The 16063-nt window shown below is 46.3% G+C and overlaps 1 protein-coding gene across 6 annotated transcripts in view; it reads left to right on the top strand.

Annotated features, from left to right (window-relative positions):
* mid2 (midline 2) overlaps positions 1 to 16063 on the top strand; it is a 387129-nt gene that overhangs the window by 333205 nt on the left and 37861 nt on the right. For all 6 annotated transcript variants that reach the window (XM_060927966.1, XM_060927969.1, XM_060927965.1 and 3 more), the window contains one exon: positions 4635 to 4742. In XM_060927966.1, coding sequence (XP_060783949.1) covers positions 4635 to 4742 — 108 coding nt within the window. The remainder of the gene's footprint in view (positions 1 to 4634; positions 4743 to 16063) is intronic.

Below are 16063 nucleotides of genomic sequence, written 5' to 3'. Positions count from 1 at the left end.
GGGCGGCACGGTGGTGTAGCGGTTAGCGCTGTCGCCTCACAGCAAGAAGGTCCGGGTTCGAGCCTCGTGGCCGGCGAGGGCCTTTCTGTGCGGAGTTTGCATGTTCTCCCCGTGTCCGTGTGGGTTTCCTCCGGGTGCTCCGGTTTCCCCCACAGTCCAAAGACATGCAGGTCAGGTTAACTGGTGACTCTAAATTGAGCGTAGGTGTGAATGTGAGTGTGAATGGTTGTCTGTGTCTATGTGTCAGCCCTGTGATGACCTGGCGACTTGTCCAGGGTGTACCCCGCCTTTCGCCCGTAGTCAGCTGGGATAGGCTCCAGCTTGCCTGCGACCCTGTAGAAGGATAAAGCGGCTAGAGATAATGAGATGAGATTATAGTGAGCTGTAGGATCGTTAATGTTGTGCCTCACGCTTTGTTTTTGGTGTAAAATTATATTAAAGTCTACGTGACTTGCAAGGTCCGAGACAATAACGATGTGCTATTAAGAGTTTACGCGAACTGACTTTGATACCCCTTTTCCACCAAATCAGTTCCAGGGCTGGTTCGGTGCCGGTGCTGGGTCACAACTCGTTCAACTTGCGAGCCAGCTGAGAACCAGTTTGCTTTTCCATAGCTCGCGGTGCTAAGCGGAGCCACGTCATTACGTCACTGTATACGTCATTACGTCGCTGATACGTCAGTTACGTCGCTACGTTTGCTTAAACCTTGGCGCAAATATCAAAGCAAGAACAATGCGGAAGAAGCAGCAGCAACAACAATAATAATAATGGATGACTTCGCGTTTGTACAGCTGCTGCTTCTCGCCGCTTAAAAATGGCGATCTTTCGCGGTCTTGTTATTGTTGTTGGTCTTAACAACTCCGCCCCCCCAGCTGACGTAAGCGGTTCTTTCCTCTGGCCCAGCAGAGAGTTGGTGCTAGCCTGGAACCGGTTTTTCTGGCCCCAGAGCCAGTTCTTTGTCGGTAGAAACAGAAAACCCGGTTCCAAACTAAGCACTGGCCCCGAACCAGCCCTGGAACTGCTTTGGTGCAAAAGGGGGCATGAGAGTACTGCTCCAAAAAGGCAAAGTGTAGTGACCACCAAGTGTCTGGCCAAATGTGTTGAAAGTAGATATTTACAACATAAGTTTCAAAACGGAGTTAATCTGAACCTGTTAGAGGAAAGCGATCCCTGAGCTCTTCTGCATACATGAGCACAGAGATGGCCACGGTTGGCTAGTGTAGCTGTGATCGACAGGAAAGAGAGTACAGCTAATTTTGCTTCCTTGACTCCCAGCTACAAATGAGGACGGCATCGTCTGGATTCCAACTCGCCATCTCCCAGTGATAGGAGTTTATTGCTTTGATCAGGCAAAGTTTGTGCAGTAGCTGTGACATTCAAGTGAGCTCCGTTAAAGGGTTGCGCAATCTGAAAAAGTACAAAACAGGGTCATAAAAAGAGCTCTTATCTCCTCATCTATAAGTTATGATGGGTGATTTGGAGGGTGTAATGACACCAGTGATCACGTGAATGATTTATAAGCAGGGCTTTCAGTAGGAGTTACCTGATAAAATAAAGATTTAAATAAAAAGCAAATCATTCAGGTTGAATTCTGGCGCGCCCCATTTCCTTCCTTTTAAGCGACAGAACATCCCCAAAAAGATTGCTGAGTTCCTCCAGATTCTTGGGTTCTAAGTAAAATTCACCACCTTTCCCTCCCCATAGTACTTCTAAATCTCTGTTTCGCTTTGACAAAGTGGCTTTATGTCCATTTCAATGTGGCACTGGCCACCACAATGCAGTCCATTCCTGCCTCATTCATTTTTAATAATGCAATTCAGTGAAAACACAGCCACAGGCCTCGGAGGACTGTTTCGTGGCCTTGCACCGAGAGCTTCCCTGTCCCAGTCTGTCCTGAGCTGTCAGCGCACAGAAGAGCCATGCTGTAATCAGCAGCAGGACAAAAACAGAGCTCTCACTCTCCCTGGTATCTGCTTTGTGCTATTAAGCTCGTGTGTTTTCCCTGAGATGTCCCTCACTGGTGACAGGGTGCAGGGATCTCCACGTCCACAGATTAAATGTCCCGCAGGGTGTTGTTGAAACCGAGAGTCAGGCTTTGGTGAGAGGAGCCATTAGCCAAACCCACTGCAGTCAGTTCATGCTGTAACAGCTTCTTCTCACGGACTAAAATCAGAACTTGCACAGTCAAAGGCAGTTGCTCAATCTGCCTTCGGTTAAATGTGTTTAAAAACAATGGGCGTGGAATATATTACAAAGAAGTGTCGGGATTATCCAAAATTCTCTGCAGGCTCTGATGGTTTTTTATGCTGTTGTGTGTGCATGTGGTTTTTTGTTGTATTTTTTTTTAAATACGCAGAGACGACAACAGCAGGTGTTTTTTCAGACGTGAAACCTCTTCAGAGTGCACGTCCCTAAAAAATTAATCAGACGGTGTGCTCGGTGAGTGTGGAGCAAGGCAGCTGCGCTCTAGCACATGTCGAAGGTGTCAGTGCGAATGAGATCCCATGAGCCTCCACACCTAGGCTTCTATAATGTATCCAGGGAGCATGTCGGGATTCGGATGGATACAGAGAGAGTTAATGTTTAATGTATGAGGAAGAGGTGACAGGGTACTAGCACATTTTTCATCACTCCATTATCATGTCATTTGTTTGCCTTTGGATTGTTACCCTTTTGCTAATGGGATCAAGGCCAGGTTGCGTTAATTGTATCAAGGAAAGTGTGTGCGCGCTAACCCGTATGAATAAAGCAGGTTAAGCAGCTCTATTGTGCACAGTGACGTTGGAGTAAAGATTCGCATATGGTGTGAGTTAAAGGTCAAGAATAGGGCTGCCTACCGGTACTGTGTACCGGTACTGTACCGTGAAAATCGATTCGGTACAGGTCCAAAATACCGGATCATGAAGTACCGGTACTGTACCGATATAAATTTACACCAAGTATCTGCTTATTTTATGACTGAAGATGCGTAAATCCTACCACAAAGTCGAAAATTTAGCACTGGAAAAGACGTAAGATGCCGCGCTGAAACTTGAAATCAGAGCCATCTTTGATTTGAGCAGGGCTTTGAACCGGTTCAAGGAACGAAAACGAAAACCGGGAACTTTTTCTATTTCACATGGAACAGAAACGAAACCAGAAACTTTATTATTTTTTATGTTCCAGAACAGAAACGCTTATTAAAAATAATGGTGACCGGTTAATACCGGTTTTTATTTCGTTCCTCAAAGTTTCCGTAGCCTACAAATAAAAAAGTCATTCTTCTCCTGCGCAAGTTTCTATGACCCGCTGGGGTTCACTTCCTGTGTGACGTTCGCTGACTGAATGGAGAGAGCGGGAGGGTGGACTACTATCACGTCTCCACATCTTAAATAAGAGGTAAATGTTGCAGTCTATCGTTATTCAAAAACGTCAATTCAAACACGATATCAATATATTTGTCCACGTTAATGAGAGGCTCGCGAACATTAAATGACGTTAACCTCTGTTAGCCTATCAATGCATAGGGCCTGACTAGCCTTTGGTAACATACTAAACAAATTATCTTTCATTTTTGGCACTTTTTCTGTTTGTGTAGATGGGAAGACATACTGAGAATCCAAATCGCCAACATTTGAAATAATAATTGTTTTGAATTATTTCTTGTCTTATTTAATGAAGGTTGTAATAGAATTAGCCTACATTTGGCTTAAGCTGGATGAGACCGAGACATAATTTTATAGCCATTTGTTAAACAGCTGACAGAGAATGTAATTAACCGTTCCGGGAACGAAATTTTTTTGTTCTAACCGGTTCGGGAACGTCTATTTAATGGTGAAACGTTAAAATTCCGTTTCTGTTCGGAACGAACCAATAGGAAAAAAATTCTGGTTCAAAGCCCTGGATTTGAGATCCTCTCGCCACAGTCTCACGAGACATTGCGAGAGCTTGGCTGATCCAGCATTCTGATTGGTCAAAAAGACTCAAAAGCAGGTCAGCCATTTTTCCTTTGCTGGCATTGGCAGCCTTTGTTGCTTTGTGTAATTTTGCCGCGTAAGTTAAAGGCCGCGGACTGCGCGTAGTCTGTAGTACTCTAGTGTAGTCACTTCTTGCTGTGAGACAACTTATGACTTTTTGTCCCAAGTTAACTATAGGGTGACTGAGAAGTGAGGTAGTAAACCTAGTTATGTTCGGTTTTCTTTGAATAAAGATACTGACAAGTTGTCAACAGTTTATTAATGTTTCTGTCATTATTGATGAAGTTCAGAAGAATTTGTCAAATTGTTCAGGTACAGGTACAGGTCCGGACCCGTACCTAAACCTCTGTACCGGTACCTGTACCTGATGTTACGTTTAGGTACGCAGCCCTAGTCAAGAACGAGCAACAGAGTCGCAACTTTCTGTTGTACGGAGGCTGGGCTGGTCGAAAATGGAATTTCAGAGTGAAGCTCATACAGTGCCACAACCTCGCAAAATCTCCACGTAATGGTGCAGCCCTCCTCACACACAGTTAAATGTGCGCAGTGCATTCTGATATGCACCTCGAACGAGAAGAAGTCAGCGAGGCAAACAGAAAGCAGGATTAGCATGCAGCACACCGCACCGCCCCGAGCTTAAATGACGTGACAGTACCTCTGCGCTTTCCTTTCTTGCAGGTAAATACAGCCATGCACGAGGCCAAGCTGGTGGAGGAGTGTGACGAGCTGGTGGAAATCATTCGCCAGAGGAAACAGGTCATCGCTGTCAAGATCAAAGAGTCAAAGGTACGCTAGCCCCCACCCCCCACACATGCTCCTCCAAGACAGCACACAGGACAAATTAATTGCAAATTTGAGGCAGCCCCAGAGGTGCTGTGTCTGGCTGTGCTTGTACGTTGCATGTCAATCAATTACACCTAAAACAGGCTATTATGTATTCAGACCAAGTGGCATGATATAGCCAAAAGTTACCTCAAGCGTGAAAATGGAATGAGTTCTACAAATGGGTTTTTAAACAGCATAGGCTCCTCACAAGCTTCAGTTGCTTCTTTGTCTTTAAAGACCCATCTGTGCTCACTCCCCAGCAACCTGTCAGATAGAGAGGCCCATATGGAGACGACAGCTCTGAGCTTACTCTCAAAACTCATCACCAGATCTGTGTCGGTGGAAGTGATGCTACCAAACCAGTCACTTGCCTTCTGTCTATGATGCTGGAAAAAAGGGGAGGGATCGCTCATGTGCCTTCTGATAACAAAGCCTAAGAAAGTAGCTTTTTTTTTTTTTTTTTAAGTGTGATGCATGTCCCTCCATTGGGGACGTCTTTAAGGGCTTTTGTTGACCGCTTTGAGATAAACCTGGCGAGTGGAGGACACTGTGCATTCAGAGTGGTGAGAAGTGCGAGGCATGAAGGAGAAAAGGAGCTGAGAGAGAAATTGAAAGGGAGAAACAATGCTCATGTGAAACCAATGAGATTAGACAGCGAGCCAGGCTCAGGTTCATTCCAGTCAGGCATGGCGTGTTGGTTCCAGCCATGTGAGATCACTTAACAAGCATCCTCTGGCAAGAAGAAGCAGCACTTCACTAATCCCAATCAACACAAACAAGAAGGCCGGTCTACTGCATTGTTCTTTTCAAGGATGACTGAACTGTTGGCGCACTAAAGACACCAAAGTGCCAGATTCAGTTCTTTCTTGTTTGTTTGTTTGTCGTTTTTTAAATCAACTAACCTAGGGAAATCCTTTAGCTACTTAATATTATATTTATACAAATTGACTTGTTCATTAGGGGCGTAGTGGTTAGCACTGTCGCCTCACAGCACGAAGGTTCTGGGTTCGAGCCCCGTGGCCGACGAGGGCCTTTCTGTTACCCCTTTTCCACCAAATCAGTTCCAGGGCTGGTTCGGTGCTGGTGCTGGTTCAGAACTCGTTAAACTTGCGAGCCAGCTGAGAACCAGTTTGCTTTTCCATCGCTCGCGGTGCTAAGAGAAGACACGTCATTACGTCGCTGTATACGTCAGTTACGTCGCTACGTTTGCATAAACCTTGGCGCGAATATCAAAGCAAAAACAACGCGGAAGAAGCAGCAGCAGCAGCAACAACAATAATAATAATGGATGACTTCGCGTTTGTACAGCTGCTGCTTCTCGCCGCTTAAAAATGGCGATCTTTCGCGGTCTTGTTATTGTTGTTGGTCTTAACAACTCCGCCCCCCCGCTGACGTAAGCGGTTCTTTCCTCTGGCCCAGCAGAGAGTTGGTGCTAGCCTGGAACCGGTTTTTCTGGCCCCAGAGCCAGTTCTTTGTCAGTGGAAACAGAAAACCTGGTTCCAAACTAAGCACTGGCCCCGAACCAGCCCTGGAACTGCTTTGGTGGAAAAGGGGCAAGAGTGGAGTTTGCATGTTCTCCCCGTGCCTGTGTGGGTTTCCTCCGGGTGCTCCGGTTTCCCCCACAGTCCAAAGACATGCAGGTTAGGCTAATTGGTGGCTTTAAATTGACCGTAGGTGTGAATGTGAAGGTGTGTGAATGGTTGTTTCTCTCTTTGTATCAGCCCTGTGATGATCTAGCGACCTGTCCAGGGTGTGCCCCGCCTCTCGCCCATAGTCAGCTGGGATAGGCTCCAGCTTTGTTTTCGGTCTATTGTTTCCGATGGTGTATCCTTTTACGCTGCGTTCTGCATTGCTGCACTCTGTGTCCTCTCCAACCTAACGCCCACTGATGTCGTCACGGCGACCCTGTACAGAATAAGCGGCTACAGATAATGGATGGATTTGTTCATTAATGCCAGTATTTTGTGGACTTTTCCTATAAATAGTGACTCTGATACCCCTTTTTGACCAGCCTGGAACAGGTTCTGTTCTGATTAGCGCACCAAATTTTGAACCGTTCAGAACCTGAAAAGTTGGTTTCCACCTGGAACCAAAATATCGCTGGTTTTTCCAGCACGAACCGTGACGACATCACTGGGCGTTAGCTTGGAGAGGACACAGAGCGCAGCAATGGAGAACGCAGCGGAAAAGGATACATCGTCAGAAACAATAGCCCGAAAACAAAAATCTGCAATAACAAAAGTTCACAGGTGATCAATGCGCACCACCATCTTGCTACTACTGTTTACTCTCGTTGTGAATTGTGCATCGCCCTTCATTCATGACACATCCTTGATTTACAACGGTTCCATTCAATACTGGTGAAAACGCGGGCCAGTTCGCTAGCTGGTACCAAGGTTCAAAGAATCCTGAACAGAACCGGTTCAAGAACCCGTTCCCTGTTGAATGAATGGATTGTAGAGCTGGACAGCTCCTTATCACAGAATTATTTCTTGACGATGCCTGTGTTAGCTTGCTGTCCTTTAAGTTGTATTCATTGCTAGCATACTTATTTTTTATTACTTTTTTCTATTTTTTTGCTTTTATCATGCATTTCAAAAAATAATCTCAAATCTTATCTCGTCTCTCTCTGCTATCTCTCCTCCTAATCACTTACCTTATCTTTTTCAATGCTTTGAGCTAGTCTGTTATCATTATGCTCATGTTAATTGTCATTTTGTTTTCTGTGTCTCTTGTCTGTCGTATTTTCTTTTGGTTGATTTGCTTCTTTTTTTTTTTTTTTGTCGTGCCATTACTTTGTAAAGTGTCCTCGGGTTGGTAAAAGGTGCTATATAAATTAAACTTGTTGTTTGCTTTTATATGTTTGCCCTTACAGCCATTTTACCATATGTAACCCATCCCTCTTCAGTGCACCATTTCTTTACACTACCATTCAAAAGTTTGGGGTCACCCAGACAATTTTGTGTTTTCCATGAAAAGTCACACTTTTATTTACCACCATAAGTTGTAAAATGAATAGAAAATATAGTCGAGACATTTTTCTGGCCATTTTGAGCATTTAATCGACCCCACAAATGTGATGCTCCAGAAACTCAATCTGCTCAAAGGAAGGTCAGTTTTAGCCCATGTTTACATTAGACCGTATCAGCGGATCATCAGATTAACGTTTTTAAAACGATTAGTGTGCACACAGCAACACCAATACACGATTCGCCTGCACACAGCAACACCAATACACGGATACACTCGGCTCCGCAGGCATCCTGCGCTCCAAATCACTCCGCCCTGAACAGCGAGTGCCCTCTGGAGGGTGCGCACTCCGGCCCTGCGCAGTTCACAGAGCGCGCGAGTGAAGTGCACAAGCTGTGATTCGGGACTGAGCCGCTGTGTGTGTGATCCCAGCGCATATCACTTACCACTTGCAAGTGGAAGGATGGCAAGCCTAAAGACCATCATAACTACACAATGGGCAGTATTTGCATCAGTATTTGCAGTATTTTCATACTTTTATACTCTTTAATGAAAGGTGATACAAGGCGGATGTCCGCGCCGTTTTTCAGCAGTCGCGTCACATGACCAACGCCAGCGAATCAGGAAGGTGGATGTCACAGTGACGTTGTCCAATGACGACGCCAGCTAGAGCTCAGCACAGCGTATCCGCGTATTCTCAATGTTTACACAGCACCAGACCACACACGATCTGGATTGAATACGTGGACGCTGGCGGATTCCCATTTCCCGGCGTTTCCAGGCGGTTTAATGTAAACGGACAGTGCATCCGCGAAGAAAACGAGACAGATACGGTCTAATGTAAACTTGGCCTTATAGCTTCTCTAAAGAGCTCAACTGTTTTCAGCTGTGCTAACATGATTGTACAAGGGTTTTCTAATCATCCATTAGCCTTCTGAGGCAATGAGCAAACACATTGTACCATTAGAACACTGGAGTGAGAGTTGCTGGAAATGGGCCTCTATACACCTATGGAGATATTGCACCAAAAACCACACATTTGCAGCTAGAATAGTCATTTACCACATTAGCAATGTATAGAGTGGATTTCTGATTAGTTTAAAGTGATCTTCATTGAAAAGAACAGTGCTTTTCTTTCAAAAATAAGGACATTTCAAAGTGACCCCAGAGTTTTGAACGGTAGTGTATATAGTATCATAACACACCTTAAAGAATCACAAACTTATTTCTGAATGTGTACAACCCTGTCATGAACAATTCATTACTCAGACAGTGTTTTGAGCATCTACGATCTCTTTTCCTGAGTGGAGAGCAGGATAGCTAGATTGACCAATGGTCATGGTTTTGAAAATGGGATGTAGGAAGCACAGACAGATGTGCTGTTCCCCTACACTGTCTGGTTATCATGACTAGTGAGATTCATTTGATATGACAGGTCTCTGGAAGCATGAAAATACTGTTGAAATGATGTCACTGACCTTTCAAAATTGCTCTAAAAACAAGTCTTGGAAAAACAGGAGCAGGTTGAGTCAAGTGGCGATCATACCTTTATACTGAACAAGTCAATCCAATGCCAGTATGCTGTCCGTCTCATTTACTGCGCAATAGATGATTGATCTGTTTGAAGCCATATGTTGTTTCATCTTTTTTTTTTCCCCCAAGCAAAAATAATTGCATTACTGATGTCACAATGTCTTGACTGGTTATGCAAGAACATAATCATTCTCAGTGTCAACAAGCTTGTTTAAGCAGGTCTGGGGTGTGTGCCTAGCAATGTGGTCTGGATTGCCAGTTTTGCTCCCGTTTCCCACAGGTGTTAAAAGCAATGGATGGAGACAAAAAGAGAAAACAATAGCTCCACAAGACACTCCATTATGAACTTGGAAGAGGCCTGTTTTTATTTTCTGCGAGAGAACAATGCACACCACTGTTTATCTAGACACATGCAGCAGGAGGATATTATCTGCATATTCAAAGTTTCATCTGGAAAACAACAGAGAGATATTTCCAGCTGCTCCCAGCTGTAGCACATTTACGTTCCTGAAAGGCAGACTGTGCTAGCACATATCTTGAGATTTTATTCGGCAACTGCTGTGAAAGTCCCTGTGAGTATTATAGCACAGTCATGTGTCAGGATGCACAAAATGGCAGGAAGGAAGGAAAGAATGGATCAGGTATGTGATGAGGGAAGCATTTTACACAGTGTCATGGTGGTGATGAGACATTTTGAACACTAATAACCAAAGGACACTGCCTTCAGTCGAGTGGAAACCAGCATTTTTAATCAATTTTCTTATCAGCCTGCAGCTAACGTAGCAATCATGTACTTTCTGTGGCTGGATGAGCACACAAGGGTCTTCAAAAAGAAAAGAAAAAAAACAAAGCTGGTCGAGGGCATTTATGTGCAGCATTCTCGTGTGATTACTGAGATGAGACATACTGGAAGAAATGTCCTTCCACATTATATTTAACTATATACGTTTTTATTCGTGTCATTGGGCTTCGATGAGCAGTGTTGCTCATTGCCTGTTGGTTTCCTGCCTCACTCAGGCATTACAAAACAAACAGCCACCATTTCCACCATTTTTGGTGTGCTGCTTATATAACTCTTCTTCAGTACCTTTTCTGGTTTTCTCGGGTTGTTACTTTGGCATGGTAACTTCTCAGATGAACTATATATACACTACCGTTCAAAAGTTTGGGGTCACTTTGAAATGTCCTTATTTTTGAAAGAAAAGCACTGTTCTTTTCAATGAAGATCACTTTAAACTCATCAGAAATCCACTCTATACATTGCTAATGTGGTAAATGACTATTCTAGCTGCAAATGTCTGGTTTTTGGTGCAATATCTCCATAGGTGTATAGAGGCCCATTTCCAGCAACTCTCACTCCAGTGTTCTAATGGTACAATGTGTTTGCTCATTGCCTCAGAAGGCTAATGGATGATTAGAAAACCCTTGTACAATCATGTTAGCACAGCTGAAAACAGTTGAGCTCTTTAGAGAAGCTATAAAACTGACCTTCCTTTGAGCAGATTGAGGCTACGTTTACATTAGACCGTATCTGTCTCGTTTTCTTCGCGGATGCACTGTCCGTTTACATTAAACCACCTGGAAAAGCCGGGAAACGGGAATCCGCCAGCGTCCACGTATTCAATCTAGATCGTATCTGGTCCAGTGCTGTGTAAACATTGAGATACGCGGATACGCTGTGCTGAGCTCTAGCTGGCGTCTCATTGGACAACGTCACTGTGACATCCACCTTCCTGATTCGCTGGCGTTGGTCATGTGACGCGACTGCTGAAAAACGGCGCGGACTTCCGCCTTGTATCACCTTTCATTAAAGAGTATAAAAGTATGAAAATACTGCAAATACTGATGCAAATACTGCCCATTGTGTAGTTATGATTGTCTTTAGGCTTGCCATCCTTCCACTTGCAAGTGTTAAGTGATATGCGCTGGGATCACACACACAGCGGCTCAGTCCCGAATCGTGGCTTGTGCACTTCACTCGCGCGCTGTGTGAGCTGCGCAGGGCCGGAGTGCGCACCCTCCAGAGGGCACTCGCTGTTCAGGGCGGAGTGATTTGGAGCGCAGGATGCCTGCGGAGCCGAGCATATCCGTGTATTGGTGTTGCTGTGTGCACGGCTAACGGTTTTAGTGTAAACGCGAATCGTTTTAAGAACGTTAATCTGATGATCCGCTGATTCGACATAATGTAAACGTAGCCTATGTTTCTGGAGCATCACATTTGTGGGGTCGATTAAATGCTCAAAACGGCCAGGAAAATGTCTCGACTATATTTTCTATTCATTTTACAACTTATGGTGGTAAATAAAAGTGTGACTTTTCATGGAAAACACAAAATTGTCTGGGTGACCCCAAACTTTTGAACGGTAGTGTACATACACAATTCACTGAACAAAAGTAACGATTAAGCATCAACCTGATTGTCCTGACCTATACAGGGTGTTTCAAAAATTTCACAGTCTAATAACTTTGCCAGTTCTCGTTCAGCTGACCTCAAATTTTAACAGCATGTGTGGCAACAGGTCAAAATTTTATGTTAAATGTTTTTTGTTTTTATCTTTTTAGGTATAGAAATGCCATTCACTGGAAAAGAAAAGGTGTTTTGTGTGTTAGAGTACGCTCGAACACAGTCAAACAAGACTGCAGCGTGCATTTATGAGAGAATTCTCTAATAATGCACCAACTGCAATGCAGATTTGGGTACGGCACAAAAAGTTCAAAGAGGAAGGCTGTCTGTGTCTCAGGCGGCGCGCGTATTGAAAATTTGTGAAATTGTTCATGGAATCCACTTACCTTTTGAATTTCTCATTCAAATTTAGAGGAATAAATGTTTTATTGCTCGACATTAAACCTGTTCACTTTCATTCGCCTCGACTACAGTGGATGTAAAAAAAAGTGTACACACCCCGTTAAAGTGATCGTTTTTTCTGATGTAAAAAAAAAATGAGACCACGATAAAGTAATTTAAAAACTTTTCCCACCTGTAATGTGACCTATAACCTGTACAATTCAGTTGAAAAACAAACAAATCTGTTCGGGGGGGAAAACATAAAAAATAAAAAAAACGTACACTAAGCTGGTTGCATAAGTGTGCACACCCTTAAACTAATACTTTGAAGCACCTTTTGATTTAATTACAGCATTCGGTCTTTTTGGGTCGGAGTCTATCAGCCTGCCGCATCTAGACTTGGCAATATTTGCCCACTCTTCCTTGTAAAAGCGCTCCAAATCTGTCAGATTGCGAGGGCATCTCTTGTGCACAGCCGTCTTCAGGTCACCCCACAGATTTTCAATTGGATTTAGGTCTGGGCTCTGGCTGGGCCGTTCCAAAACTTTTTTGGGGTCATTGTCGTGCTGAAAGATGAAATTCCTCTTCATCTTCAGCTTTTTAGCAGACACCTGAAGGTTTTGGGCCAAAATTGACTGGTATTTAGAACTGTTCATAATTCCCTCCACCCTGACTAAAGCCCCTGTTCCAGCTGAAGAAAAACAACCCCAAAACATGATGCTGCCACCACCATGCTTCACCGTGGGGATGGTGTTCTTTTGATGATGCGCAGTTTTGTTTCTGCACTGTTAGGGTTTTGCTGGGATTCGAACCTGGTTCGTTGGTGTGATAATCCAGCAAACCCCCACTAGGCCACCAGGGGGATGACTCAAATGCAGAGGCGTGAGGCGGAAGTAGAAAAAGAATCAAAAGGTTTATTTAAACTATATACACTATATACAGGGCAAAACAAAAGACAAAAAAAAACCAAAGAGTATAATCCAAAAGAAAAGCAAAGTGCAAAAATTCAAAAGCTAAGAAGATCAAAAAACACAGTACAAAGGAAACTGGAGATAAACATAACAGCACAAAGACTCCGTGACAAGAGGACTGAACTCAGGGGTATAAATAGACAAACTAATTAAGGACACAGGTGAAGATAATTAGGCAATTAACACAAACACAAAACACAGGAACAGTGGCGGCCTCTAGAGGCCAAAATAAACACGACATGAAAAGGAAATAACAGCGGCCTCTAGAGGCCAAAACAGTCCTAGTCCTAACAGGACCCCCCCCTCTAGGAGCGTCTCCTGACGTTCCCAGGGCGATCCGGATGGGCCGAATGGAAGTCCCGACATAGTTCTTTATCAAGGACATCCCGAGCAGGAACCCAGCAGCGCTCCTCAGGACCATAGCCCTCCCAGTCCACCAGATATTGCAACCCGCCGCGGACCCGGCGGGAGTCAAGCAGGCGATTCACAGTGAACACAGTCTGCCCCTGGAAGATGCGGGGGGGTGGGGGGTTCCTAGGGGCAGGGGCATACGTAGACGTCAGTACGGGCCGTAACAGGGAAACATGGAAAGTGGGGTTGATCCTCAGAGTCCGGGGCAACTGGAGCCGGTAGGAGACAGGGTTCACCCTGCGCACCACCTTGAAGGGGCCAATGTAGCGAGGAGCAAGCTTGCGGTTCTCCACCCGCAGTGGAAGGTCCTTAGTGGACAGCCAAACACGCTGCCCAGGGCGGAAAGCGTGTGCAGGTCTTCTATGGCGGTTGGCCTGAGTCTGGTTGGTTCTGGAGGTCTGTATGAGGGTCTTCCTGACCTTGCTCCAGGTCTTGCGACACCGTCTCACATATTGGTTGACCGAGGGCACCCCCGCGTCCTCCTCCTGGTCCGGGAACAGAGGTGGCTGGAACCCGAATTGGCACTGGAATGGCGACAGCTTGGTGGCCGATGACTGCAGGGTGTTGTGGGCGTACTCCGCCCATGGCAGCCAGGTGCTCCACGATGTCGGGTTATCCATAGCCAGGCCTCGCAGGGTGGTTTCCAGGTCCTGGTTGAGCCTCTCCGTCTGACCATTGGACTGTGGGTGAAACCCAGAGGAGAGGCTGGCAGTGGCTCCGATGACCTTGCAGAACCCGTGCCACACTCGGGAGGAGAACTGGGGCCCTCGGTCTGAGACGATGTCCTGTGGAAGACCAAAGACTCGGAAGACATGATTAAACAAAAGTTTCGCAGTTTCAAGAGCAGAGGGGAGTTTGCACAGTGGTATGAAGCGGCAGGCCTTGGAGAATCTGTCAACTAAGACCAAAATGACCGTGTTACCTTGTGACTCAGGGAGACCCGTGATAAAGTCGACTGCCACGTGGGACCAGGGACGCCGGGGAATGGTCAGAGGATGCAGGAGACCCTGGGGACGCTGTCGTGGGTTCTTGGTTCTGGTGCAAACCTCACAGGACAGGACAAATGACCTTACTTCCTTCTCCATGTTAGGCCACCAGAAGCGTCTTTTCAGGAAGTCCAGGGTCCTCCGAGCTCCCGGGTGGGCGGTGAGAGGGGAAGAGTGACCCCACTGGAGAACCTTGGCCCGGGCTTGATGTGGGACGTACAAGAGGCCTGGTGGCCCCGTCCCAGGACCGGGGTCCTGGCGTTGGGCTCGTCGGACAGCCTCCTCAATACCCCAGCGGACAGGGGCCACAATCCGGGACACAGGGATAATAGGCCCGACTTCATTCTCCCTGTTAGTGGCAGAGAACAGTCTGGACAGTGCGTCAGGTTTGGTGTTCTTGGAGCCGGGGCGGTATGAGAGGGTGAAGTCAAACCGACTGAAAAACAGGGCCCACCTAGCCTGTCGAGGGTTCAGTCTCTTGGCTTGCTGGAGGTACTCCAGGTTCTTGTGGTCAGTCCAAACCAGGAATGGATGTTGTGCTCCCTCCAGCCAGTGCCTCCACTCCTCAAGGGCCAGTTTGACCGCTAGCAGTTCTCGATCCCCCACATCGTACCGGGACTCAGCAGGACTCAGGCGGTGGGAGAAGTAAGCGCAGGGGTGCAGCTTTTCTTCCGAACGTTGAGAGAGCACCGCGCCGACACCACTGTCCGAGGCGTCCACCTCCACGATGAATGGTTGGGAGGTGTCCGGGAGAACCAGAATGGGTGCCGTGCAGAAGCGGTCCTTGAGGTCTTTGAACGCCTTTTCTGCCTGAGGAGACCAGCCATAAGATCCACCTGTCCCTTTGGTGAGGTCTGACATGGGTGCTGCCACAGAACTGAAGTTCCTGATGAACTTGCGGTAGAAGTTAGCAAATCCTAAGAACCGCTGAACCTCCTTAACGGACTTGGGAGTAGGCCAGTCCCGGACGGCCAGGGTCTTGGCAGGGTCCATTTGGAGTTGGCCTGTCCGTACAATAAATCCCAGAAAGGAGACCTCGGGAACATGAAATTCGCATTTCTGGGCCTTGGCGAACAGATTGTTCTGTAGCAGCCTCTGGAGAACCTGGCGGACATGGTGGCGGTGCTCCTGCACGGTCTTGGAAAAGATAAGGATGTCGTCGAGGTAGACAAAAACGTATAGGTTAATCATGTCCCTTAAGACGTCGTTGATTAGGGCCTGAAAAACAGCTGGTGCGTTGGTGAGTCCGAAGGGCATCACCTGGTATTCGTAGTGCCCAGACGGGGTGTTAAAGGCAGTCTTCCACTCGTCTCCCTGTCGGATACGGATGAGGTGGTATGCGTTCCGTAGGTCCAACTTGGTGAAGACGGTGGCGCCTTGGAGCAGGTCGAAAGCTGTGGACATCAGCGGAAGGGGATATCGGTTGCGCACAGTGATCTTATTCAGGCCCCTGTAATCAATACATGGTCGGAGCCCCCCATCCTTCTTGCCGACAAAGAAGAAGCCGGCTCCAGCAGGTGAAGTGGAGGGTCGAATAAACCCAGAGACCAGGGCATCTTTGAGGTATTCCTCCATGGCCTTGCGTTCTGGCTGAGAGAGTGAAAACAGTCTGCCACGAGGAGGGGT

Source organism: Neoarius graeffei, chromosome 8 (assembly GCF_027579695.1).
Source record: "Neoarius graeffei isolate fNeoGra1 chromosome 8, fNeoGra1.pri, whole genome shotgun sequence".
NCBI lineage: Eukaryota > Metazoa > Chordata > Actinopteri > Siluriformes > Ariidae > Neoarius > Neoarius graeffei.
The sequence above is the reverse complement of the archived record's forward strand: the minus strand, read 5'-3'. Positions and strand labels throughout refer to the sequence as shown.